At 38.3% G+C, this 27,624-nt stretch overlaps 1 protein-coding gene and 1 long non-coding RNA gene across 3 annotated transcripts in view; one reads left to right on the top strand and one right to left on the bottom strand.

Annotated features, from left to right (window-relative positions):
* Positions 1-6,915, top strand: part of LOC100891724 (armadillo repeat-containing protein 8) — a 77,194-nt gene extending 70,279 nt beyond the window's left edge. For both annotated transcript variants that reach the window (XM_030974733.1, XM_030974732.1), the window contains 3 exons: positions 320-415; positions 2,172-2,338; positions 4,311-6,915. In XM_030974733.1, coding sequence (XP_030830593.1) covers positions 320-415; positions 2,172-2,338; positions 4,311-4,344 — 297 coding nt within the window. In that variant the 3' untranslated portion in view covers positions 4,345-6,915. The remainder of the gene's footprint in view (positions 1-319; positions 416-2,171; positions 2,339-4,310) is intronic.
* Positions 6,916-25,653: 18,738 nt separating this feature from the next.
* Positions 25,654-27,334, bottom strand: LOC115919964. Its single transcript, XR_004062083.1, has 2 exons — positions 26,914-27,334; positions 25,654-26,441 (listed from the first exon to the last, which is right to left on the bottom strand). It is a non-coding gene; the product is annotated as an uncharacterized LOC115919964 (long non-coding RNA).
* Positions 27,335-27,624: the final 290 nt, after the last annotated feature.

The following is a 27,624-nucleotide window of genomic DNA, read 5'->3' as shown; positions in this document are numbered from 1 at the left end:
TTAGTGATGCTGCTCCTAGTCTTGACCATAGTCTGAGCCACTAGTGGCGATCTCTACCTCATCCTTTTGTTTTAGGGAGGTGAGAGAGAATCTTTGTCCCTCCTTCGAACATAAGGATGACACAAAAATCACTGCCACTGCAATTCGCATTGCGCTGCAGCAATATTTCTAGTTACCATTCCCATTCTATTCCCTTTCCTATACTTTTTCTCTTTCCAATTCAAATTCTTATTTTTCTCCTTATTCCTATACCTTATATCCTATCGTAATATCCTTATTTTTATAATTGCTATTACAATATATTTTCTTGTATTCTCAGACACTATGCATACTTGCTAATATAGCAGATGGGACATCAGCCAAAGAGGTAATCATGTCCAATGAAGATATCCTCAAGAAACTCACATGCTACATGGTGAGTACTGATTTTAATGTTCAGTTGTGTACCCTTACTTTTTGTGTTTAAAAATATTTTAAAATTATTATTATCACCTAGCCCTTAACTTCTGACTGATGTGATGACTGTGTAGAGTGACAACATGCATGAAGATAATGTAGCTCTTGGGTGATAACTGTGTCTGTTTTTTTTTTTTGGGGGGGGGGGGGGGGGGGAGCAATCTTAAATGCCAAACATATCATTTTATGCATTTTGCAAGGATCAAAATGCATCCAGTTGCCAGTTTGGTCTTTTCAGTACGCAATTCTGAATTTATTAAACTTGCCATTTTTATTTTTCTATGTCAAAAAGCCCATCTGTACTAGTTTACAGGAGGGATTAGACCACCCTGCAATGTCACTGGACAGGTGGTTATCTCATCAAATCAGCTCTCGGTTAAGATAAAGAGGATCATGGGGACCAATGGTCAGCTATTAGGCATTGTTTGCTATATCGAGGGCGCAAGTAGCTATAAGTAGTGCAGTGCGGATTTAAAAGGTGCTGTATTTCAAAGCCAAAAATAATTTCTGTGTTGGTCTTGATATTCATTGTACATTAAACTAGTCTTTTACCATATTAAAGTGTTTTTATAGACTTTGTTTGTTTAAATGCTTGACATCCTAATTATTTTTGATTTTTTTTATGGAAAAATATTTATAAAAAAGAAAAAATGGGGAAAAGAAAAAAATCACAAAAAGACACACACAAAATGAAATCCAAAAAGAAAAACAAATCTGCCCTCCCACCCCTACTCCAGAAAAGCAATCGAGGACAACCAAATAATTTGATTTTTTTTTGGCCTTAGTATATTTTTGTTTAGGGAAAAATTCATTCTCAAAATTTCCAAACAGAACTAAAAAATATAAAACTCACCAGAACTCACTCAAAATTTGCACCTTAGTCACAATTGGCGACACCTTCCTAAAAGCAGGCACGTAGCCAGGGGGGGGGGGGGGGGGCACGAATTTCCAAGATCGGTTGAACTTTTTTAGACCCCTCCCCAGGACATACATGTATGTGCCCCCCCCCCCCCCCAAACATCAAACTCTGGCTACGGGTCTGCCTAAAAGGCAGTAAATAAAATCAATTCAACTCACCAATGTTGGAAAAAATGCTTTGAAAATTTAAATCAGAAATCTATTGTCAATCCTGACGAAGAGCCGTCTTATATTCACATGTGTGCATTTATTGGTCACTGCGCGCCCTGAATCTCCATGTTAACTCGATGTAAACAAATTCACTCAGAAAAAACTATCCATACTTTACCGTGTCGTGCATACATCAAAGCCGGTTAATTTTTGTGGGTGCGAAACAAACTTAAGGGACTTGCTGGAATATCAGGAAATTATTCTCACTGCCCATCCCAAATTCACAAGGTCATGGGGTGCAAAAAGATGGGTTAGCATTAGCGCCCTCCCCTCCTAACTGTATTTATGATGTCACTTATCACTGTCTTCCAACCTTCTTCACTATCTGTTTCATCTCCACCCCCCTTCTCTCTCTCTCTCTCAATCAATTTGTTACACCCTCCTCTCTCCCACTTTTTGTCAGCCTGAATGGCTGACAAAAAGTCACAAAAGGTCATGAATTCACAAAGGTATATCAGATTGTTGCAAATTTTGAGTCAAATATATGTATGACTTAAAAAAGAAGAAAAAAGCTTGAAAGTGTTGTAAAGAGAAAGCAAAATACCTCATTGCTAATCAGTATTTGTGTATGGTATATATGTATGCAGAGACATGACAATGTGAGGCTTCAGATAGCATCAGTGTACTGCATCAACAATCTAGTATGGAATCAAGAGGATGGAGCTACAGAGAGGCAGTCCAAACTCAAGGAATATGGGGTACAGAAACAGCTACAGTCCTTGCTCAGTGCCAGCGATACTGTTCTATTTGACAAGTAAGTAAGCTTTACAATGAATGATAATGATAAGAAAAATAATAATAATGATGATATTTAATAATAATAGTAATAATAATAATAATTATGATAACACTAATAGTGTGTTTTTAAAAAAACTTTCAATTTAGTCAGACCGCAGCGCATATGCTAATGAGGCTTACATTGAAGATTTATTTGGCGTCTCATTCGCAGGCTAGACTGATATACGTGCTCTTGACTTTTACAGCATCGCGCTTTCTTGTTGATAGAGAGCATTATCTTTGGTTTTCATGGCGGAATGCAATAACTTCAAATTCTTTAGAATTTCTATACCTAATCCCTAATGTTTAAAGGGATCCGGTAACTTTGTCTTAGATTCTGAAACAAAATTCTGGATTTAGTTCATGCTGCAATGATAATTATAAACCTTTAGGTCAATCAGGAACCCCATGACTTTTACAAGCCAAGCGCCTGTCTGATTTTAAATCAAGATATTTATGATTGGAATTACAAATTTTGAAAACCGTTTGCAAAACGGTTTTCATAACACTACAGTCTATTGGGGAAAATGAGTATGGTAAAACCGGTCACTCAAAGATTTTTTACTTTTTTGAGGCACTTCTTGATCATTTTGAAGCGCAATAATTTTAGGACTTCAATATTACACCATTTCACAGACACTGATAACAAGTAAGGACGTGTATCTCAGATTAAACATTGTTAAACGATCCCTTTAAATTATTATTTTCACAATCACAATTGACTGTAATTTTGCTACTTATTCATCAGCAATTTTGCATAGTGAATAGAGTTTGTGGTACCTGACCCAGCTACAAAAGCAAATTGTTTATTTTGAATGGTTTACCAGAGAAATACAAAATATGTCAACTTGAAGTTGATGCAAAGTAATTCTTGGACATTTTTTAATACGAATTTAGCCTAAAAATTCCAAAATATTTAAATTAAACACAATTCTAAGCTGGCCGGTGCAATAATATGGCTATTGCACAAAGTTTGGTTTATATCAGGACCCGCTGGCTCTGTAAGGGGCGGTATTCTAAAAACTGTTATATCTGTATATTTTTGTATCCTTACCTGATCTTAACCACTACAAAAATATTGAAATTTTGAGTAACTTTTCTGTCACAAGCATTTTCCTCTCATAGGTCCTCACCCAGCACGCGGTCAAAAGTAGGGCCCGTATGGCCCGTAGGCCCCGTACTGTGCATAAAATTTAATTTGAGGCACGTACCCCTGGTTTACATTATAATTGGCACTGGAAGATCATATCATGAGATCTTGTACAAAGTCTCCACTATTTCAAATTGTTTATATCTAAGACTGTCAGGTTTTTCTTGGTTCCTGACCCCAGCTACGCCATATCATCTCAGGATTTTGATACCAATAAAAAGATCAAAATCTACTCGTTCTACAGATGACAATTTTATGTTAATGCAAAAGTAATTTAATGGTAAAAATTAACACTGAAGTGCAAAGAAAATGAATCTCTTTTTGTCAATACCCAATCTTAAATATATCTATTCTGAAACCGTTGTGGAAATGATGTTTGTGCATTGGAAAAGAAACCTCAGAATCTTATCTTTAAGATGAGACCAAAATCATGCTAAATGGATCAAAATCAAAGATCATAACAACTCCATGCATTGATCATCAATTGTTTATGAATACAAATGAATTAATGGACATGTATTGACGAATTGCCAAACTCCCACAGTGCAGAAGTGCCTGGAAATATATTTTTCCCAATTTATCTTAATAATGGTTTTTATTTGTACTTAATACTATTATTTATTTTTTTCTGGTTTTTGTAAGTATTTCTGTTTTATGTGCATTGTGTCTTGCACTTTTTAAATGCACTTTTAAAATGAAATACTGATTGTATATTTAATAGGTATACATAAATGTAATTGTACAGTGCTCAGTCATGGTTGGACCTTTATTCACAAGAAAGCCTTTTTATCATTGACAGGGTCAAGATGGCATTGCAGCAGTTTTCATCATGATGGATTCACTTACTGTATTCCAACCCTAATGAGATGAGAGTCCAACTATCTTGGGTATCATTGCTGAAACGATAGATGAAGGACACATGACTGTTACAGTTTGTTAGGATCATGTTCTGAGTATGGTTGGCACTTTAATACTCTGTACTAAACTTGAATTGGAAGATTATCTAGGGTATTTAGAGCCAATAATGAACATCTCTCCTCAAAGCTGTGTAAAAACTACCTGAAGAAAACGAGAAAGGAGTCATGAAAAACAGTCCCGTGATCTGAATCTGCTAGAGCTGCTATGGGAAGAGCTAGATTTGAGAAAATGCCAACAAATGAATCCCATCTGACGGAGATTCTTCAAAAGGCATGGAAAGACATATCCAGTAATTACCTCCAGAAGCTGACCAGTCAGATGACAAGAGTGTGCCCTACTGTGATAGCTGTCAGGGGTGGGATTCTTTGAGGAGAAGTCTCTATAATCTGAAAAATAAAGGAATGAGCATCTCTTGACATACTAATATTCATTTAATCATTCTTTTCCTTGTAATAGTAACACAAAAGCAAAGAATAAACAATGAAATATAATCTCCCATGAAAAAAGAAAAGAGAAGGCATTGTGATTTTTCCAAAATGTTGATGTGCTTCTTAGATGAAAATACTAGTTTTCTGCATGAGTAAACAAATGCTTATTGGCTATTAGTCTATACATTTTGAATATTATTCAGAACAAGCAATGGTCAGATTTTGTAGAATGTCAAAAGAGTAAAAGTATGGCACAACTGACCAAACCAGAGACCTCTTCATTCTACTGGAAATTTTACTTTTGGTGACTCTGGAAATAAATACACAACTGTGAGAAATGAAATGAGAGAATGATGGTATGTAGCTCTTTCAAGGTTCCCCATCGCTTTCTTCGCCTTTTCAAGATTTGCAAAGGTTCTCCGCTGGAAATCGAACCCGGTCCCTAGCTTAGAACACCAATGCCTTACCACTAGAACACAAACTGAGTTTTGAACAGTGATAGCCACGTGCATCAGTTGGATCCTAGCTTTGAGCATATATATGTATATATTTTTTCAGCTCTCCTGAGCCAAATATCTTTCACATATTTTCTCAAAAAGTCATTGCCAGATTTAACCAAACTTGGTAAAAATAATCTTTAGGCAGAGGGGGGGGGGGGGGGGGGGTGTTTAAAAGTTGTTTAAAAGGTATGTACCCCCTCACTGACAGAAATTGCACATTTTCTTAATCTTGGAAACCTGTGGCTGGATTCTAACCAAAAATGTTTGGAATCACCTGCAGGAAAAGGAGATCTAAAGTTGTTCAAATAAGGTATATGCCCCAAATGGAGCTTGTGGCAGCATCCCCAAAGTGCCCCTATGGCAATAATTAGACATTTAACAACTTTTCCTTAAAAATTCATGTAGTTATTTTGAATTAACTTTATAGGAAGCATTCCTCAAGCAGGGGTTTTATGAAATTTTTATAAAGAGCTACTAACCCTGCAAGGGGAAGGGGCTCGGGAGAAGCACTCCCCCCCCCCCCCCCCCCAAAAAAAAAAAAAATCCCTCTGCTCTACATTTTTGACTTCTCAAAAATGCATGGCCAGATTTTAACCAAAATTTGTAGGAATTGTCTGCAGCATAGATCAGATGGGGTATATCCTCTCAATATCCACCATCCAAACAGCAATGCAAGCATGGCAAATTGATAAAAAAAATGTGCATGCACGTATCTTGAAAAATGCGGATGTTTTTTGTTTTTTTAATTGTTCCTTTTGAATCAAGGATATCTCTTCAAAATGGCTGGTTACCTTCATTATTTATTAATTAGTGTAGATATGATTTTGATTCCAAAATGTTGGTATGGATTCTGGCAAAACATTGTAGGAATCATTTTTTTGTGAAGATGACCTAAATTTGTTAGAATGGGATACCTCCCCCTGCAGGGGACGTGGGATCAGCACCCCTTATATTGCCCTACTGTTCCAATAAATCCTTTGTTCCTGGTGCAAAGGGGTTGGGAGCTATATGTAGGTCCCTTACTGTGAGGCCCCTATTTCATCTGCTCAGAAGAGCATTGGATTCGTGAAACTCTAGTGTATATACATCTATATGAATTCTCTCATTTTTATTTCTCACTATTGTGTATTTAGGTCCAAGTTGAAATACAGGGGTCTAGCGATATGTAGTTGAGTGGTCTAATGACAGGGAAATTATCTGAAAGGATCATCAACGGTAGGCGTAATGTCTATGACGTTTCATAATTATTTGTACTATATTTCACTTTGGATAATTATTAGATATCGTATATTCAATGTCACTTCTTCATGCATTTTAATATTCATGGATAGAGATAGTCTCAAATGACTCAAGAGTAAATGAGAGAGACCTTTGTATTCACAACCACGTCAATTGTGTTGCTATAGGCATCCATTAATTCAACAAATGAGGAGATATTAATTCTTTGATTCACACTGATGTGTTACTCTGATTAAAGGGTGTCGAAAGGGAAACACCATCCAATAATTGAGCATATATGAACTGAGGTTAATTATACAAACAGCATTAAAAACTCTTAGAAATGTTTTTTTGTTTGTTTGTGTGTGTGTGTGTGTGTGTGTGCTTGTGTTTGTATGTTGTAATATGCATGTCTTACCAGAGACATGCTACAGTCTTACTCGTTCGTTCCTACAAAGAATATCAGGGGGTACATCAGCTAGTTAGGAAGATCCTTATTAAGCCAACTGATTGTCTCATCATCGAGCTCACAAAGTCCGGAAGCACTGTGAGGGGATTTGTAGATAGGACAACCATCAATGACATGATCCATAGTTTGGATCTCTCCACTGCAGTTTGGTGATGATTCAGCTCCAATAGCATGAAGGAAATATTGTGTACAGCTAACTCCAGTTCTGATACGGTTGAGGTTGACCCAGGCTTTTCTTGAGAGGTCGCTGCCACTTGGTTTTGCACAGGACTTTGGGATGAACTCCTTCAAGTTGGTAGTGGACGAATTCCACTGGTCTGACCAGCGTTTTGCTATCCAAGTGGGTAAGGTGGAGGGGGGCTTCTCAAGCCGCAGCTCAGCAGCCTGTGTTGTAAAGTGTCTTCTAGGGAGACGTTGTCCTTCAAAGGCAGAGGGGGCAGGAACAAGGCATTTATCTCTGTCATGCTTTTGGGCAAGCTTAGTGAGTGTTCTGCTGATAGTCTCATAGCATCATTGAGGACAGCATCAACCTTGTGTACATGGGTGCTATGGCAGGTGCAGCATACTCAGCGATGGAGAAGGCAAGAGCTAGAGTGGAGGTGCGAAGGGTGGTGAAATCAGCTCCCAATCCGGTCCCAGCAAGCTTCTTCAGTCTTACTACTTTCTTCAGAAAAAAGTTTGGTGCATGCCTGGCAGGGGCGGCAGAGTATCTTTCAGTCCAATGATACAAAAATGGCCATTGCCAGACAATTTAAGTGGTGGGGAGTGACTGCCAGGCGCCCTTTGATGCTAGAAAGATAAATATATAGATTATGGAGAAAAAACCTTGCGGGACTATAAATGTGAACTGCTTATTGTAAGGTTTAAAGAGATAGTACAAGAGATATATAAATGAAGATATTCCTTGCATGCTGTGATGCCTTTTATTATGACATGGACGCAGCCATTTTCTTGGAAATGTGATGTACCAGTTGAAGTTGTACATGTATCATGCACCAAGCTTTAGTTGGAAATAATTTTTAAATCACTAACGAAACCTTTACTTTTCAATGAGGAAAAATCATAACTGAGAAGATATATATCATATTTGGTGAAAAATAAATAACAGGGGAACAAATGTAACTAAATTCATTTATAAATACTACACTTTAGTAGTTGACAAATCTATTTCATTTACAGGCGCGGTTCCAGGATTCTCCAATGGGGGGGGGGGGGGGGGGGGGGGGGGGGGGGGGCCGGAATTTGAAAATTGCGCAGACCATTTTTTCAACTCAACATACTAATACTGACAAGGTCATATTAGAAGCACCATACCGGTACAATTTCTGATATTTCATGGGGGGGGGGGGGCTATAGCCTTTTGCCCGAAAAAAGTAATTTTCTGGTTTCACAATTTGGCAAGTGAGCGAGACGAGCGACCAAAAATTTGAAATTTGATATTCATGAAATTATTAGACAAAGAAGAGGATTCGTTGTACCATTCTCAAGTTTTAATCCTTGTCTAGTGAGCACAATTATATATGCATTCTAGAAAATCCCTAAGCCCAATACGTACGTTCTTTCCGCTATATTTCTTGCTAGCTATATTTCTATATTTCCTGGGGGACGTGTCCCCATATCGGCCCAGGATTGCCGCCCCTGTCGATGATTACAACCAACACGAGTTCAAATACAGGCACACGCGAGTTGGTATGAGCTGAATCCAAATGAAGGGCAAAATAAGAGTTGTGAAGCGGCCCTACCGTTAATTTAAAATGTGACTGTTGAGTATACTGCTATTTAAAAGACGTCCAAAATATTGTGCCCTTTTCAAATTTCTCACAAAAGAGTGATTAACTTTGTAGCGCAGGGACTGTTTTTAACGTTTAACTTTGAATCCGCGGCTCGAGATTTTATCCCGCCCCCCCCCCCCCCCCACTCCGAGGACGAACGGACCCCATGCGTGTTACCAAAATGTCCTTTCGTAACAAAAGAAAAAAGTCGACCCGCGCGTATTGACTTTACACACCGGACTTTTGTTGAAAAGGGGGGAGGGGTGCTGAAGAAGGCTCGTATAACAAAAGAAAAAGGTCGATCCGTATTGACTTTACACACCGGACTTTTGCTGAAAAAGGGGGGGGGGGTCGCTTGGAACACGCATATGCGTACCCTAAATAACACTGAGTGGGGGGGGGGGGGGATTTTATGCGGTAGGCCCGGCCGCGAATTTTTTTTCCCAAACAGGTTTGCCAATGCTAATATATCCGGTCATCCGATCTGATTGGCTCATATGTTACGTTATTACCGTTAGGGTGAGTGATAGGGTTATAGAAATCATGCAGAATCACTTTTCATCAACCCATTGTTGGCTCAATCGGTAAGGACAGCGTGTTACTAATGGCACTTTGAAGTCGACTTGAGGGTTCAAATCTCAGTTTATTCAGTTTTTAGCCTTTATAGGCAAAGCAATAAATAATCAGAGTCTTATTGTTTGTGACCCGATCTTTCCAAGCTGCTAATGACGTAGAACATATCAGCCAATCAAAAGAACGGAAATATAAGAAATTAATTGCCATCCTGTTTGGGAATAACAAATTCGCGGCCAGGCCCCCTCTATTCAATAACGTTTGCCAAGCCTAATTCTGGAATCACCTCCACATCTCCCGATTCCAGTTTTTCCCTTATTCGTAGTTACTGTCACTTAGCGCCATTTAGCGCCATTTGGTCACAACCAACTGTGCGTGTTTTTAGTCCGTACGGTTTTAGGAGGTCACAGCCTCCACGTTTTTCTGAAAACGTATAGAAGGGAGTGGCAAAGGCAGGGAGGGAGTACCGACGACGCCCACCCCCCCCCCCCCACTCCGGGGTCAGAATGACGTGCGTGTTACCAAAATGTCCGGTAAAGGGGTACTTTTCACGCACCAAAGTCCGGCTCGTAGTACACAAAATTGACTATACACACCGGACTTAGGGGGTGTTTTCAAAAGGAGGGAACACGCATGTGCGTACCCTAAACAACACTGAGTGGGAGGGGGGGGGGCAACGCACGTCAAACGCATGGTGTAAGTATGTGGCCCGCACGCCACCCCTGGCCGTGAGCGGTTGCGTGCATCGTACGTTGCGCATGTGGTGAGTGCGTTGTACGTGCTTACAACGTACGGTCTCCGTGCGGTTGCCACGTTATCGTACGGAGGCCGTACTTGCACGTGCTGCTTACGTACGGTGTCCTTACTATGACGTTGTAAGTACGTGCACGTGCGATGAACTCGGTGAGTTTTTCCGCCCGATGTCGGGGTATGACGACATTCCAACGTTCTCAGAGGTCCAGATGCCGCCCATTCCACCGCAGAGACTATGGGTGCGTTTAATCGACACTTTTTCACCCTAGAATCACGGTTTTCAAAGACGTTTAGTTTAAAACACAATTCGTTCAAGCGATTTTTTTTCGTCGGTCGTAAAAATAAACGTGTTTAAAAACACAAACATGAAACGCTGAAAAAGATGCGTTTTGTATCATGATTCTGCAGAATCACGGTCGCCAAAATTCGATTGAACGAACGTAGTCTCAAACACGATTCTATCGTGGCCTGATCCGGTTTGGGCACAAACCGCGCGCCTGCATGCTTTTCATGCAATTTGCGTTCACTATACCATGCTCTTTATCGTTCCCTGTTCCGTTATGTTATTCCTTGTTTTCCTTCTATCACTTTCTCTTTCTGTCTTTTCTTATGTTATTCTTTGTTTCTTACTTCTATTTTATGTTGTTTTTTCCTTCTATCACCTTTTCTTATGTTATTCTTTGTTTTTATAATTCTATCACTTTCTCTTTTGTTATTCTTTGTTTCTTCCTTCTATTCTTATGTTATTCCTAATTGTTTTTCCTTCTATCACCTTTCCTTATGCTATTCTTTGTTTCTTCCTTCTATTCTAATGTTATTCCTTGTTTTTTCCTTCTATCACCTTGTTTCTTTTTTATAACGGCGTTTTGATTTGTGATTCATGTTTGTGATTCTAGCTTCGAAAAATCGATTGAACGCACCCCTATATACTGCATAAATCAGTGCGCACAACGTGCGTTTAAGTGCGGAGCACGTGCTTACTCTGCACGGTCCACGTGAGTTAATATTCTGCGTGCTCATTGGACAGTTGAACTTGGGATGTGGCGAGTAAGCACGGACCACGCACTTATCAAGTGCCCAGCACTCACGTGCTAAGTGCGCCTTCCGTAGAGCAAATTAGTGACCGTGGGAAACAAATTTAAAAGACACACGGAGTCAGTGCGTTGTGCGCTCGTTGGCAGTACAGGGCACGCACGTCACACGCACTGGGGTGAATCGGTAGCCCGACCGCAGCCCGAACGCAGCGAAAGTTCCTCGTGTACTAAAAGTGCTACGGTGTTTCTGCGTGCTCCCTAATCCGTACGGAGGCGGTACTCACCACGTACGGATACCCAAATTTTGCCGACGTTTTGCACGTAGACAGCACGCGCTTGCAAGTACGGCGGGTTGTGACCATCGCATTGCTTGTCTTTCTCCCTTTCTCACCCGACTTTTCTTTCCGTTCCGTTCCGGCCCCCCTGGATCCGCCACTGATTGATGCAAAACCTTCACCCCAGAAGAATATCAACTTATTTATGCAATTTGCGTTCTTGAAATACTACAAAGGATAATAGCAGGTGAATAAAAAATAATGCTTCATCACCACACACGTCTGGGAAGGAAGCATCCATCGTGGTCGAGTGGTTTAAGGCGCTTGACTGTAGATGCGAAGGTCGAGGGTTCGAATCCCGACACGTACGGCACTGATTTTCTTTGGCAAGATATTTACCTTAACTTGCTAGTCTCCACCCAGGTGTTAAATGGGTACCCGGTAGGATGCGAACGTTAATGTGGTTGGACGAGCAAGTGTTCGCTTGTAAAATGGCGACTGGCTGATGGAATGTTCCCCAGGGAGTGGAAAATGTGCACACATTGTGTGCGGGTAAGCCTGAATCCGATGACCGGGGTAATAATATATCTGTAAAGCGCTTAGGCTGGATCGGTGTATTGAGCGCTATGTAAAAAAAACGGATTGTTATCCATAAATTTGAATACATTTACTTGATCAACGACTTCACATAGTACGTCACGTTATCAAGAAAATGGCGATGCCCATGTCGTGCTGAGAAAGTGTCTTGCTTTATACCTCTCTCATACATTTTGGTGGGGAATTTTGTAGACTAATGGGAAATGATGTAATAGATCTCTCAGAATAAGTAAAGTCATTTCTTGGGGTTCGGTTTCCTTTAACAACTTTATTTCTGAAGGCAATATCAGAACGCAACACATAATTATGTTTTTAAAATCAAGGAAAATCCATCTGAGATCAAACGAAACAATATTAAAACATGTCCAAACCATACATGTCCATTTATAAAGCGTAACAAATAATATTCCAGAAAGATTGTGCCTACTTGAGTGAATTGAATCGTATGAAAAGAAAAGAAACAACACCTGTGGCTTAATCTTGACACAATTCCTGTTCTCTCTCTTTTTAAAAGCCTACTTTCTTTCATATTTCGTTTTTCAAAAAGCTAAGATTAATAATACAAACACACCCTGACCAGACGGATTTTTTGTTTTCTCCTTTTAAAATCACACACTTGTGATCGACACAGTTGATGTTTTCTCTTTTAAAATTGAAGTTTCTTTTGTTTTCACTCTACTAAGGTGAAGTGAAAAGAACCTCATCACCATTATTTATTTTCCGCCCTAGTTAGCTCGATTTTTAGAAGATTTTTGTTCTTGTTCCCTAGCTACTCTTATTCTTTCTTTTAGAAAGGCATGTTTCATAATCTTGATACAGTATCTGGTCTCTTTTTTTACAATCTTTTTTTCTATTCATTCCACTTTTTAAAAGAGCTATATAATTTAAAACGCCTTTTGGACGGGAAATCTTTTATTCTCCCCTAAATCACGGGCGTGAAATCCTGCCACAGTTCCTGTTCTCTCCTAATTTAGAGCGAGCTATGTATTCACTCAATAAAACTTTACTTTATCAAAAGAAAGAAGCGTCATAATGAATAGATCTTTTGTTTGATGTTATCCTTCTTCTCCCTAGTTAAGTCAGGCCTGTCAATAAAATGTACCATCCTTTTGATACCGTTCGCTTTTTTTTTTTTTTTTTTTTTTACCTGACTGCCATAGAAAGCATGTGTTATGCTTGTAATTAGGCAAACAGGGGACCGACGGCTTTTAGTCCTATCCGAATAAGGACCTGGTAAAGTGGATAGACCTGCAGTTCTGGTCATGCGATTGCATTGTGAAAGAAACGTTGTGGAATCGATCAGTAAAGGTTGATCATCTAGCAAATAAGTATTGGTGTGTACTGCAATGTTCTGGAATCATCAAAATTATAAGAAATTTGGCCCAGTCTTGGTAAAGTTACAACCACTGTACACGGAAAGATGTATATGGGGCTACGCTATATCTATCCAGTATGGATAGATATAATATTTTACCAAATATTTCAATTAGTAGGCGGTTTTCCGGCAAACTTTGTATCATCACGTATTAGTAAAAACATATCTTCTTTCACAATAATGATTGGTAAGAAGTGCTTTCATTTCATTTTTTGAGAGGGGGGCGTTTCCAAAACTGGTCTATACCTTTAATGCCTTACCAAAGGGCACTAGCGCATCGACTTGGTTTCGAACCCTGGACCATCCATTTACGAGACAACTGCTCTATCACTCCCTCTTTTTGAAAAGATCAATTAGAATTTGCCGAAGGGCCCGATGAGCTTATGTCGTGGCGTCCGTCCTTCCGTCCGTCATTCCGTCCTGGCGTCCACAGTTTTCAAAATGCTTCTTCTTCGTTATTTTTCAACCGATTTTGATTCTGCTTGTTATTATGATAGGGCTAGGAGGGGGATTTAAAACTTCTACACAGAATCGTGAAATTCACTATCATATTCTATGCTAATTTATGCAAATTTATTCGAAATCACAAAAAAATCGTTCTTCTCCTTCATTTCTCGACCGATTATGATTTGGTTTGCTTTATCTGGTAGAGCTAACTTTGGTACACTAAATTTCTACACAGAATTTTGAAATTGTTCTCCATTAGTTAATTATGGTAATTTATGCAAATTTATTCCAAAAATAACAAAAATTGCTTCTTCTCTCTCACTTTTTGACCGATTTTGATTTGGTTTGCCTTATTTGGTAGAGCTTAATCTGGAACACTAAATTCATACAAAGAATTTTGAGATTTTGCTCCATAGATTATTTATGATAATGTATGCAAATTTATTCCAAAAATAACAAAAATTGCTTCTACTCCCTCATTTCTTGACCGATTTTGATTTGATTTGCCTTATCTTGTAGAGCTCAAATTGAAACACTAAACTTCTACACATAATTTTGAAATTGTTCTCCATTAATTAATTATGGTAATTTATGCAAATTTATTTCAAAAATAACAAAAAATTGCTTCTTCTCCCTCATTTCTTGACCGATTTTGATTTGGTTTGCCTTATTTTGGTAGAGCTTAATTTGAAACACTAAACTTCTATACAGAATTTTGAGATTTTGCTCCATTGATTATTAATATGGTACTTAATGCAAATTATTCCAAAAGTAATTTTTAAAAAATTCACAAAAATGCTTCTTCATATTTCGACCGATTTTGATTTGATTTGCTTTATATCATAGAGCTAACTTTGGTACACTCATGATGACTAACGCGACCAATTAATAATGGTGGGCTGCCAGATCCTACCATAATAAATAATGAATTCGTGCATATTGGAACATTCAGAACAGCGAAAATTATGCACGCTAGATAATTATTAATAGACGTGTAAAGGGAGAGACTGGAAAGAGAGAGAGAGAGAGAGAGAGAGAGAGGGGTGGGGCCAATCGAGAGTGGAACAAGGAAAGCAAAAGTGGTGGGGGTAAAAGATGTGAGCACTGATTCGAAAGGAAAGATAAAAGGTGAAGAAAAAATGAGAGTCGGCAGTGAAAACGAGAGAGAGAGAGAGAGAGAGGGAAGAGAAAAAGAAAGAGAGAAAAGTAATGGTAGACTGACATAAAAATAGAGAAGGGAGAGCCCGAGAGGGATGAATGAAAAGATAGATGAAGCTGGAGAGAGACCAGGGTTTGTGTGTGAGAGAGAGTGGAGATAATGCACGCTTTAAGTCGATTTGTAAGTTGTAGGAATGATTTCGCCGTGATATATCAGCGATATGCGTCGGACCCAAGACACGTATCGCCGAAGACGGACGCGTATCGCCAACCAATGTTCGGGGTTCTTTGTCTTAATAGGACACGGAACGCCACCAGGTCACTCTGGCCCGTGACACGGACAAAGGGACTTTTATATTTGCACGTCGACATAATGTACTGGTACGTGTGACGTCTTGCCTTAAAAAGACGTCACACGTAGCAGTCAGGGGCGTCCCCCCTTATCTATCAGAATATTGTCGGTAAAATAGCGCTACCGTCGGGAAAAAAGAGAACAGGGGAAGGGAAAAAAGAGAGGGAAAGAAAAGAAAAGAGAAAAGGAAATGAAAGGAAAGAAAAGAGAGGAAAGAAAGAGAAAAAAAGAAAAGAGGGAGGAGAGGAAAGAAAAAGGGGAAAGAGAAAAGGGAAACAAAAGAAAACGGGGGTGAAAGAGAGGAGAAGGAGCCTGAAAGAATCGAGTGGGAGTAAAAGAAAGAGGGGAGAGGGGGGGGGGGGGGGGGAGGTCGTTGCGTAGAATCGTCCCCGGCCCCCCCCCCCCACTCCGAGAACGGACGGACCCCATGCGTGTTGCCAAAATGTCCTTGTATTTTCACGAAGTTTCACTTTCCTAATTCAGCTAAAGAAAGCAGAGGTTTTAAAATTTTCGGGGAAACTAAATTCAAACAAGGATGAAGAGTCAGCAACGGTACAACGAATCGTCTTCCTTTCTCTAATATTTGATAGAACGCCAAAGCTTCTGCACTTCGAGTGGGTGGAAGAAACTTCATTTAGACAATTTATTAGGGCTTATTAAGTATCGAGAACTGTACAACGTAAAGCCTTCTTTCACTAATAATTTAAGGAAACGTCAAGGCTTTCGCGCGAGAGGGGGAAAACTGAATTCAGAAAATTTAGTAGGGCTTATTAAAGGTAAATACCAGTATTGGAAACGCCCCAATTACTAAAAATGAAATGGCAGCTCTTATTACCAATCATTGTGAAAGAATATGTTTTGACTAATACACGATGATAATAATTTAGCTGGGAAACCGCCTACTAATTGATATATTTGGTAAATTAGTTTATCTATTTGTATTTGAGAGATAAACGCACGTGTCGCGCACGTGTGCGTAGTCCCATCTACATCTTTCTGTGTACAGTGCTTGTAAGTTATACGAAGACTGGGCCAAATTTCTTATCATTTTGATGATTCCAGAACCTTGCAGTACACACTAATATTATGCTAGATGGTCAACCTTTTTCTGATCCATTCCACAACGTTTCTTTCACAATGCAATCGCATGACCATAACTGGTCTTTATCTTTAAAGGTACTATGTCCCATTTGCAGGCCAAAAAAATGAAAAGGGTAAATTCCAACGACATTTGACAGATAATACTTATTTAGAACTTCCCTAGGAAAGGTGGGGCTTGAAAATGTCTTAAAGTGGGAAAATAACGACTATTAGTTGTCAAATCGACTTAGGAACTATAGAGCCAATAAGTAATAGTCTTGATTTTCAGACCATTGTACCGACTGGTCAACGTTTAATGCTGCGCAAAGATTCAATCAGTTTAATTTTGGCCATCACAAGAAGTGGGTTATTTTTCCCTCACTCTCACTTTCTCACTCAATAGTGTCTGACAGTGAAGTCTAGCAAGTAAACGGGTTTCCTTGCATAATTTGAATATTAGGACACTGCTAATTTTTAAATTTCACAGATGGGACAAACATGACATATTTATAATTTCTGCAAAGTTCTACAGAATTTGAGGTTGGCTGCAAAAGGGAGTACCTTTAAGAGTCGAAAACGGTTACAACGAATCGTCTTCTTTCTCTAATAATTTATTGAAGCGTCTACGCTTCGCGCGGGAGGGGGAAAAACTGAATTCAGGTAAGGATTAAGAGTCGAGAACAGTACAACGAATCGTCTGCTTTCTCTCACAATTTAAGGAAACGTCAAAGCTTCCGAGCGTCGCGCGGGAGGGAGAAACTGAATTCAGACAAGGATTAAGAGTTGAGAACAGTAAAAAGAATCGTCTGCTTTCTCTAATAATTTAAGGAAACATCAAGGCTTTCGCGCGAGAGGGGGGAACTTAATTCAGACAATAATTCGTCGCTGTTTTCACGAAGTGACGGTAGTGAAAAAAAATTGCATTCACTTTGCGTTACGATTTTCGTCACTTCGTGAAAACAAGGACGAATTAGGGCTTATTAAGATTCGAAAACGGTACATGATTGATTGATTGATTTTTATTCGACAAGCTTCCAACATACAACAATATACAATGATAACAGATCAGAAATAAGTCAGCTTGAACAGGATAACCACGAACGCTCGAGAGCTTATTTCCAGTGGAGTCCCTGGCTATTAAATCGAATCGTCTTCGATCTTTCCCCTTATAATAAATGATTTATTGAAACGTCTACGCTTCCGCACTTTGCAGGGAGGGGGAAAACTGAATTCAGATAAGGATTAAGAGTCGAGAACAGTACAATGAATCGTCTGCTTTCTCTCATAATTTAAGGAAACGTCAAAGCTTCCGCGCTTTGCGCGGGAGGGGGGGGGGAACCAGGTGCGGATCCAGGATTTTCCGATGGGGGGGGGGGGGGGGGGGCGGAAATTTGAAAAATGCGCAGACCGTTTGTTCAACTCAACATACCAATACTGACAAGGTCATATTAGAAGCACCATACCGGTACCTACAAACAGGCACAATTTTGGAAAGGGGGGCAGGCTCACGTCACATCTCTTTTCCTATATCAACATTCCCCGTTTTTTAGTTATACAGTTTTTGACATTTTCATCAGGGGAGGGGGGGTACCATTCTCGACTTTTAATCCTTGTCTGAATCCAATTTCTCCCTCTCGCGCGAAGCGACGAAGCTTTGACGTTTCATTAAATTCTTAGAGAAAGAAGACGATTCGTTGTACCATTCTTGACTCTTAATCCTTGTCTAGTGAATTCAGTTCCCCCCCCCCCCCCCCGCGAAGCGTGGAAGCTTTGATGTTTCATTAGAGAAAGAAGAGGATTTGTTGTATCATTCTCGACTCTTATTTCTTAACTGAATTCAGTCCCCCCCCCCCCTCCTGCGCAAAGCGCGTAAGCTTTGACCTTTCACAGTTTAATGAAATTATTAGAGAAAAAGACAATTCGTTGTACCATTCTCGACTCTTAATCCTTTTCTGAATTCAGTTCCCCCCCCCCCCCTGGCGCGGAAGCTTTGTCCTTTCATAGGTTCATGAAATTATTAGAGAAAGAAGAAACTGATGATTCGTTGTTCCATCCTCGCCCGGCCCCCCCCCCCCCCCCACTCAGAGGTCGGAATGACCGCATGCGTGTTGCCAAAATGTCCGGTAAAGGGGTACTTTTCGTGCGACAAAGTCCGGCCCGAGAATTGTAAAAAAAGGGGTGTATTTGACTTTTCACCCGGAGATTTCTTTTAAAAGGGGGTGTTTTTTTTTTCTCTCTCATCTCTTTGGACTCCTGAGAAATTATTCCAAATTTAGGGGGGGGGGGGGGGTACATTGAGCATTTTTCCTGATTTAGGGGGGGGGGGGGTCTCCAAGGCAGGAAAAGCCCGTGAAAAGCCCGCGAACCCGGCCCCCCCACTCAGAGGTCGGAATGACCGCATGCGTGTTGCCAAAATGTCCGGTAAAGGGGTACTTTTCGTGCGACAAAGTCCGGCCCGAGAATTGTATAAAAAGGGGAGTATTTGACTTTTCACCCGGAGAATTCTTTAAAAAGGGGGTGTTTTTCATTTTTTTCTCTCATCTCTTTGGACTCCTGAGAAATTATTCCGAATTTAGGGGGGTACATTGAGCATTTTTCCTGATTTAGGGGGGTCTACAAGGCAGGAAAAGCCCGCAAAAAGCCCGCGAAAGGGGGGTTCGGAAATGTTGGCAGTCCTCAGATAGGGGGTGCTTTCAAAAAGAGGGTACGAGCATAATTATGCGTCCCTAAATAACAATGAGTGGGGGGCCGGGCATCCTCGACTCTTAATCCTTGTCTGAATTCAGTTCCCCCAACCTCCCCCCCCCTTCCCCCTTCCGCGCGAAGCGCGGAAGCTTTGACGTTTCATTCAATTTTCAGAGAAGCATACGATTCGTTGTACCATTCTCGACTCTAATAATTAATGCTTGTCTGAATTCAGTTTCCCCTCCCGCGCGAAGCGTCGAAGCTTTGATGTTTCATTAAATTATTATAGAAAGAAGTGGATTTGTTGTACCATTCTCGACTATTGGTCCTTGTCTGAAATCAGTTTCCCCTCTCCCGCGCAAAGCGCGGAAGCTATATGACCTTTCATAGTTTAATGAAATTATACGAGAAAGAAGACGATCGTTGTTCCATTCTCGACTATGGCTACGCGCCTGCTTTAAAGGGAAATGAAACAAACATGATTGTGATAGCACACAATTATGTTAGTAGAAATGAAAAAGAAAGAAATTATTACACCAACCATTGATAAATCAAGGCGGGGAGCGTGGGCGGAGTGTCATATCATAGTTTTGTATTATTGGGCGAGGGGGCGTAGCGACCAAGCGAGATTTTGCAATGTTGAATGCTGACATTATGCATTATAGGAAATCCGAAGCCCAATATGTAAGTTCTTTCCGATATATATCTTTCTAGCCAGGCGCGTACGCAGGGGGGGGGGGGGGGGGGGGGGGTTGGTTGTTGAATCCCCCCCTCCCTTCGTTTTTTTTTTAAATTTGTAAAAAAAAAATATATAATTATACCAATGGCTGACCTAAATAAGTTGACCTCACCCACCCCCCCCCCCCCTTCAACGGAGCAAAATGTCAAATTTCAAATTTCGAGACCAAAAAAAAAAAAAAAAGTGTCCTCTTACCCCCCAGAACCTCAGAGTTTTATACATAAATCGTAAGATGAGCATATTTTTATACCTTATTGGCTGGCAGGTCGCGAATTGGCGTGGGATCGAGAGGGCGGAGCCCCGGAAGCTCAGGGATTTTGGGCAATACATTACGGTCAGATGAGCATAATTATAATGATACCTTAATTAACGGTGACACTGGCAAGTCACGAATTGACGTGGGGTCCAGGGGCGGAGCCCCCGGAAGCTCAGGGGTTTTGGGCAATACATTACGGTCAGATGAGCATATTTTCATACCTTAAATTGATGGGGAATTATGTCATGATAAGATGGCCACCGCTGATGAATTCAATTCTCATTTAATGTGGCTGCCAAATTAGTAGACAAACTCCCCCTTCCAAAGACCTTTTCAGCGCAGACAATCATTGTATTCGTGAGTTTTACGAAAGAAAAGGTGTACGTGAAAACAGCTTTGAGTTATTACCAATCAGTGAACAATTTGTTTTCAAAGAGTTACGTAAGTTGAATGTATCAAAAAGTACTGGGTTAGACTTGATTCCAGCTACATTTCTAAAAGATGGTGCGAGGGTTTTATTTAAGCCTCTAAGTTACTTAATGAACCTATCTATCTTGACGAGTATACTTTTCCAGAGGATATGAAAATAGCAAAAGTGACTCCACTTTATAAAAAGAAAGATACAACTGATGTTAGCAACTATAGGCCTATTAGTGTTTTTAGCGTAGCATCAAAGATTCTAGAAAAATCGGTCTGTGTTCAAATTGAAAGATACTTCAAAGAAAATGATATAATTTATGAATTTCAATCTGGTTTTCGACATGATTATTCGACTGAAACATGTCTAATTCATTTGACTGATTATTTGAGGAGAGAAACTTCCCGAGGGCGCTTTGTTGGTATGGTGCTCCTTGATCTGCAAAAAGCTTTTGATACAGTTAATCATTGCGTCTTATTGAAGAAGTTACAACTAATGGGTTTTGATAAGGCAAGTTTAGATTGGTTCAGATCCTACTTATCCAATCGACACCAAGTAGTTGCCAATTTATGATATTCGTTCCAAACTAATGCCTATAACATGCGTTGTTCCTCAGGGAAGCATTTTAGGCCCAATTCTATTTTAAAGTTATATAATGATAATGTGTATTTGTATGAAAGACTTCGAACTATTATTGTACGCAGATGACAGCGTACTACTCTATTCAAATCCTGATCCTAAATATATTGAGGAAAAGCTCAGGGAACAGCTGTCTACGTGTGTCGATTGGATGACTGATAATAAGCTTTCTTTACACTTGGGAAAACAGAAAGCATTTTATTTTGTTCTAAAAGTAGTTCTAAAAAGTCATTTGAATTCAAAGTGACACACAATAATCAAGCAATCAAGAGAAAAGAGTCTGTGAAGTATTTAGGCATTGAATTCGCTAGCGCAATTTCATTTTCATCTTTAGTAGCTAGAATCAGTTGTAAAAAAAGCAAATTCTCGTCTGAATTTTTGTACAGATATCAAAGTTGTATGGATTTAAAAGCAAGACGTACACTCTGTTTTGCTCTTATTCAATGTTTATTTGACTATGCTAACCCTGCATGGTAACATAAACAAGTCAGATCAAAAGAAGTTGAAGATTATACAGAACAAAATGGTGAGATTTATCAACTGTTCTGGTCCAAGAACTCATGTTGGCTACAGCGAACTTTCTAAAGCTGGTTTTCTTGAAGTCGACCAAAGCAAAACAACTCGTATTGCATCACGTGCATAAAATATATCATACTAGGTCGAATCATTATATTCGATCCAACTTCGATCTTGTTACTGACGTACATGATTATAATACAAGAAATAGCCGATTCAACTTTAACTTACCAAAAAGAGTAGGTAGTATTGGAAATTCATTTTATTACAATGCCATAAAACATTGGAATTCCCTTCCCAATTAATGATGTAAAAGAAATAGGAAAACTATGATCGTTTTAAGAGGAAACTAAAGGAATACCTAATACTTGACAGTCAGAGAAGAGAAGTGAATGACATGTTATATGATTGAAATTTTTATTCTTTTGTCGGTTCATACTTTTTTATGTTGTATAATACTTATGTTTTCGTACGTTATAGAAATTCTACAAATTCATCATTATTTTCCTCTTCTTCCTTCTCTTCTTTTTCTTCTTCTCCTTCTTCTTTTTTTTTCTTGTACTTAATATCATTAATATCATCAGTTTAATGTTGTTATTATTATTATCTTTAATACTGTAAATCATTATATTTTAATAGATAAACTGTGCCATTATGGTGTAAGGGGAATAGCATTAGATTGGTTAGAAGCTACTTAACAAATAGGAAACAGTTTGTTACTTTAAATGGAATTGATTCAGATATGCTGGACGTCACTTGTGGGGTCCCACAGGGATCCCTTCTAGGCCCGCTTTTGTTTATTGTGTATATTAACGATTTTCAACTTTCCGCAAAGATGTTATCATTCATTTTATTTGCAGATGACTCAAGGGTATTTTTCTCTCACAGAAATCCACAAACTCTTTTGCAGACTGTAAACTCCGAGTTGACTAAGTCGACTTTGTGGATTCATGCAAACAAGTTGTCTTTAAATCTAAAAAAAAAACTAATTATATATGCTCTTTAGTAGTTCCCTGAGTATATTGCCTGGCAATGTAATGTTTGATGGTGTTGAGATTGAAAGGGTATCTACATTTAAATTTCTTGGCTTGCATATTGATGAACATTTAAATTTGAAGTACCATATTAGTAAGCTTTGTAAATTATTGTCACGAAATACTGGTGTAATTTATAAATTGAAATCTGTGTTCCCGCTGAATATTTTACGTATGTTGTACGCAACTTTAATTTGCCATATTTGCACTATGGTGTGCTAGCTTGGGGCAACTCATTCAAATCTCAAATGGATAAATCACTACTGGTACAGAAAAGAGTAATACTAATTGTTTGTAATACTCACTATCTTGCGCATAAATCTTTTTTATAATGGTGGTGTTTTGAAAGTTGAAAATTATTTATCATTTACAACTAGGAGCTCTAATGAATGCAGGTCTACTGCCAGTAGCCTTGGCTGGAATATTTAAGAAAAATAACCAAGTTCATAGTTATTCCACACGACAGGCGCAAGCATATCACTTACCTCTTGTTAGAACGCAATTTGCCCTTACTACTTTGGGGTCCACTGGACCTAGGTTTGGAATTCCCTTGAACCAAGAATAGCGCAATCGGTCAGTATTTAAGTATTTAAGCGCAAACTGAAGTTACTGTATTTGAGTCGATATCGTCTAGATTTATAGTTGTGATCAATATTTAAGAAAATTATTTGCTAAATAGGTCAGCATAATTCTACTCCGTTTCTCACATCCATTCATCTGTCTGTCTTGTTTAGTTTTGTCTGTGTTTCATTCCTGTTGCTCGTAGTATATTCCTGTTCCTGTTGTTTATAGCCATTATTTAGTACTCAGTAGATTTTATTGTACTTATTTATGTTTAATATTTTATCAGTTGTTTAGTTAGTTTGTAAGCATTTAAATGTACGCATTATTCTTATCTGACGAGTTTGTTCTTTTAGGACATACGCATGAACTACTCATGAGGGACCTTAAATCAATTGCAAGCCTTGCTTTCAACCAAGGTCACCTCATCTTTCTTTTGTAACGCCATATTCTGTTCACTCATTTATATTCATGTCATATTGGTAATGTGTGTTATGAAAAAAAGATAAATAAACTTGAAACTTGAAACTTGAATAAGTTCTTTTAATTTTCTTATCTGTCTGTAAATATTACTATTTTAACTTATTAATTCTACCCTTACAAAACAGTTGTATAGAATTCTATAGAACGCTTTATAGAGTTCTAGAACTCTATAGAACTCTATAACATTCCAGATTCTCTATAGAACTTTTAAGAATTCTCTATAGAAAGCGGTTTCCTCTATAGAATTCAATAGAATAAGTTTTCTATAGATTTAAATTTCTATAGAAAAGTTAATGCCTATAGAATTTTTAAGGTTGTCTATAGAAATCAGTTTCCTCTATAGAATTCTATAGAATAATTTTTCTATAGATTTAAATTTCTATAGAAAAGTTAATTCTCTATAGAATATTTTAGGCTGTCTATAGAAATCAGTTTCCTCTATAGAATTCTACAGAATAAGTTTTCTATAGATTGAAATTTCTATAGAAAAGTTAATTCTCTATAGAATTGTTAAGGTTGTCTATAGAAATGAGTTTCCTCTATAGAATTCTATAGAATAAGTTTTCTATAGATTTAAATTTCTATAGAAAATTTAATATAAAAAATGGCGTCCCCACTTCTCTATAGAATTTTTAAGGATGTCTATAGAAATCAGTTTTCTCTATAGAATTCTATAGAATAAGTTTCCTATAGATCTAAATTTCTATAGAATTCTATAGAATTTTTTTTCTATATGAAGATATGTATCTCATGCATATTCATGATAATTTGCATGTTTTCACAGAAAATGTAATTATCATGATCTGTCAAGCAAATGTGACAATTAACATCAATTTTGTGATTTATATTTTCTTAGACAATAATTGACAAATATAATATTGTACGATTTTTAAAACATGTAACTTAAGACGTAAAATAGATATATTAATATATGTAATTTACTAACCAGTAAAAACGTGTATAATTTTGTATATGTATCTAAGATCTCCGCACTACTTAATTAACAATATATACTCAATTACTGTATTATGCTTCAAATGATCTTTGTGATGGAGCAATTGCAGGAGTCTATATAAATATACCCTTACAAAAATGTACCATGTAAAAACCATGGTTTCAGTACCATGGTTACTATGGTTCTCATGGTGGATGGTAATTTGGACATAGAACCATGGTAACCATGGTACTGAAAACCATGGTAGCACCGAAGTATGATAACCATGGTTCAGTGTTAGCATGGTGTTCGGTACCATGGTTACCATGGTTCTTGGTACCATGACCATGGTTCTCGGTACCATGGTTACCATGGTTCTCGGTACCATGACCATGGTTCTCAGTACCATGGTTACCTTCGTTCTCGGTACCATGGTTACCATGGTTCTTGGTACCATGACCATGGTTCTCGGTACCATGGTTACCATGGTTCTCCCATACCTTTCGTTACCATTGTTTTCCTGTACCTAGGTTACCATGGTACTTGTACTATAATGTTACTGCACTTTCCCAGTCGCCTTTCCATTCTGCATGTAGCTTAATAAAAAGAAAGCATTGATTACATTGCATGATTGATTTTTGTTATCATTTACAAATCTACTACCTAAATTAAGCACTTTCAGCACAGTATTCCTTATAACATCTGCCAGCCCTTGATCATTTTACTTTGAAAGAACATGCTGGTCTGCAAAGTACACAAAAATGACAGGAGCTGGCATGAAGTCCACTTTCAGCACAATTATCCATTTCTCAAGGTTCAGCCACTACTTTCGCAAACATGATCTGTTAACAAAAGACATCACAATAATGTTGATCATTATTGTCAAATGATTATGACGTATCAAATATCAAACAATGGAAACAATATGTTTACTTTTTTAAAGGGCGTTTATTCAAACGAGCTAAAATCTAGCTCGCGTAAAATATATAAAACAATTTACAGTCGAAAACTGAAGTCTATTTCTATAGCGAAAGACTGCCGCTTGTTACATTGCATATGACACTAAACACTTTCAGCACACAGCAATATTATAAGTAAATTGGTTAGTCTATTTCTATAGCGAAAGACTGCCGCTCATATTCAATAGTACAATTTACAAACTGTCCTTCCAGCGGAGGTGCGAGATTCTTCGACGATGTCGTACTCGATTTTGGTTGAAGAAACAATTGGTAGCTAGGCCTACTTGCTATGGTAGATCATAATACAGTTCAAAAATGAATGATGAATAAAAGCCAAGAGTCTGCAATGTCGATCGGATGCGAAGTCCATGTATGGCGATGGTGAAACTTGGTGTAGAGTTCCGACGTCGACGGTGATCGAAGACAGATCGAAAGTCGATAAATTCATCATTAGCCGGAGTCAGGATCATGCAGACTTGCAAACGACGAAACGCAAATCGTAGAGACGAAGAAGGTAAAGAGGAGGTTCTTACCTTCAATCAAAGTTCGACGTCGATGGTGTTCAAAGATAGAACAAAAGTCGATAATGCCAATGTCCAAATTCATTATTAGAGTTCGCAACAAACTTAAAGTTCAAACGCCAAAACGGAGGTTAACGATGAAGAAATGGTGATAGTGGCGTTGATGTTTTGGTCAAGATGATGATAAAGAACGACGTCGATATGGAAACTACTCATTTGTCATGTTGCGTATATATCTGTAATTTAAAAAAGACAATTTTGAATTAAATACAAAAAACAAATATGAATATCAGCAACTGTCAACATAAAATCACACATGCAGTCACAGAGCACAGGCAGACATGACATCGATTAGCTTAATTCGTTAATTTGCTAGATTTTTATGCAGTATTCTATTCATTTTCTAAAAAGAATAAAACATTCAATCCTTCGAACAATATGACACTTTATACTAACAGTAGAGTTAATGACAATGTGTATGTAAATGGATAAACTTTGCTTTGAAAGTTTGAATGATATGCCCCATAAACCCGTCAAGATACTACAACAAATTACGTACATGGGATCATACATATTCAGTCTTAACTGTTATCCTGTCGAAGGTATTTTAAGTCCCAGTTGACAATGTCATAAATAACTAGACTCTATCTAGACATCGACTAGATCTATGTACAGATTGTAAATAAAGTAGATGATTCTTAAACTTACCCATACTGTTGTAGATTAGCCGGGAAAAAACAGAATTCAGCATGATTTTACAGATCTAAAACACCGAGATGTACACGAGGCATGAAGCTGAACTGTGAACACAGTGCACGTACTAGCTATATTGCTGCATGTACAAAGCACACACGTACACTGCACTAGTTGTACAGCGATCCTCGGCACACAAAATGGCTGCTCCTTGGTTGTGTAGCTGTAGCTGCATATAGCTGGTTGTGTTGGGTTGGGGCTTGTAGGTAATAGTCTTGACTTGTGCAGACCTTCTTTATGATATTTCAAGCTGTTGCACAATTTCTACATTTACACACTATTGATAAATGGCCAAATGAAAGTTGACTTTTCCACTCCTGTTTTCCCGTAATAAAAATTGCACAAGTCTTAAACTGCATTAATGCATATATTAAATTTTAGTCAGACTCCTAGATGTATAGCCATGCAGGCCTACTTTTTTAATTGTCAGTTTTTCATTTAAACTAAAATCTTAGAAAACTAAAGGCCTATGAAATTACATAATTTTACTGGATACACGCGATATAGTTTTTCCCTACAATTCTAATAATAAAATAAAAAAAATCATAATAATCATGTTTTTACGATTCTTCTGATTATTTGTTTAACAATTGTTTTTATATGTATTTTTGAATCATAATTGGTTCTATCTTGTTCTTAATGATTCATATTTTTTTTTTTTTTATA

This window comes from Strongylocentrotus purpuratus, unplaced genomic scaffold (genome assembly GCF_000002235.5).
Source record: "Strongylocentrotus purpuratus isolate Spur 01 unplaced genomic scaffold, Spur_5.0 spur5_scaffold_7, whole genome shotgun sequence".
In the NCBI taxonomy this organism is placed as follows: Eukaryota; Metazoa; Echinodermata; class Echinoidea; order Camarodonta; family Strongylocentrotidae; genus Strongylocentrotus; species Strongylocentrotus purpuratus.
This window is presented reverse-complemented; position numbering and strand designations above follow the sequence as displayed.